Consider the following 1,435-nt stretch of genomic DNA (forward strand, 5'->3'; position numbering starts at 1 on the left):
GATAGTACATAAGTAATAAGTCATATATATGATAGTATTATATTTGGTTTTGACTACTGATTGAAGAATGGAATGTAAATTCATATTTAATAGTTTGATCAAGTTACTCACCACATCAAAAACTGCCTTAAGATCTGCAAGGAAGCATGATAATTTTCCTTTACCATAAGCAACAATCAAACTGTCTATGGTTCTGCGCCATGTAAAAAAGTCATATGAAATGTATAAAATGGACAATAATTTAAGGAAATTAAACCTAACATAAGAGGAGGCATAAAATTAATTTGTACCTTACACCTTCGACCCAACCTGGAAAAGGCTCTCTATAAGTGCTAGTAATGATGGTAGGACGCACAATAACAACAGGTGTATTTTCTTTTGAAGTTTGTATAAGCATTTCACCCATTGCTTTTGTAAAAACATATGTGTTTGGCCAACCATACATATTTGCTCTGAAAATAAATTAAGGTACAATATAACCATAAACTATTAGTCCATGATTTTGTGGTAATTGCTATGTAAAATATAACAATCCTGCTACGTTACCAACAACATTTCTGCCAACTTCTGCCAACTCTTAATATAATTGTATTTAATGGAAGTGTCTTTGTGGATGTGTCTAACAAAAATATTTTTTATATGGCTGTGTTTAATAGAAGTGTCTTTATAGATATATTTTTTAGATGTGTCTCTTTATATATGTGTTTAAAATATAATAATTAATTATTGTTGGTAATAAATTGGCAGATAATATGTTACATACCCTATACTTTTCCAAAATATAATTATCAATCAATAAAGTTAACTAAATGATCAGTTGTGTGTATAGAGATATAATGGAAAACATGATATATATATTATGTTGATTCGATGGCTAGATTTTTCGACAAGAAGAGCTACTACCAACCTTAATTAGATGCATTATTGTACTTAGCTTAGCTTGTCGCATGAGGCAAAATATATTCAAAACATTTTGTTAATTGATCAATTCTTTGACCAATTGAATTGAGAGTTCAAACATTTTGACAAATTGAACAAATATCCCTACCTAACCTAATATTAGAACCTCATAATATACTTAGCTTGTTGCATGACACAAGAACCAGATCAAGATATATATGCATGTGTTTGTAAGCCGTGATGAATGGATACGTTATGTTGAAGTAGGTATTTATAACAAATTAAAAAATAATATTTACTGCTTTTTTCTATATCTCTTTTGTATTTATTAGTATAAAAGACAAAACATTTTATCTTTTTTAATCTTATTTTTTGTCGATCATTTTTAATAAAAAATATAATGATGTACAAAAATAGTGCAAATAAAATTGATGCATATTATTGTAAAAAGACGATAAAAGTAGATAAATAATAATAGAAATTTATATATAAGAATATAAAAAAATTATATTTTAATGATATCTTCGTAATATAA

The 1,435-nt window shown here is 26.9% G+C and overlaps 1 protein-coding gene across 1 annotated transcript in view; it reads right to left on the bottom strand.

Moving 5' to 3' along the window:
* The window catches only part of LOC107613996 (fatty acyl-CoA reductase 3), a gene marked incomplete in the record, with an annotated part of 5,954 nt that overhangs the window by 1,105 nt on the left and 3,414 nt on the right, over nt 1-1,435 (bottom strand). The window contains 2 exon segments of the mRNA XM_016316206.2: nt 112-193; nt 291-452. Coding sequence (XP_016171692.1) covers nt 112-193; nt 291-452 — 244 coding nt within the window.

The sequence above is a fragment of the Arachis ipaensis genome, chromosome B08, assembly GCF_000816755.2.
Source record: "Arachis ipaensis cultivar K30076 chromosome B08, Araip1.1, whole genome shotgun sequence".
NCBI lineage: Eukaryota > Viridiplantae > Streptophyta > Magnoliopsida > Fabales > Fabaceae > Arachis > Arachis ipaensis.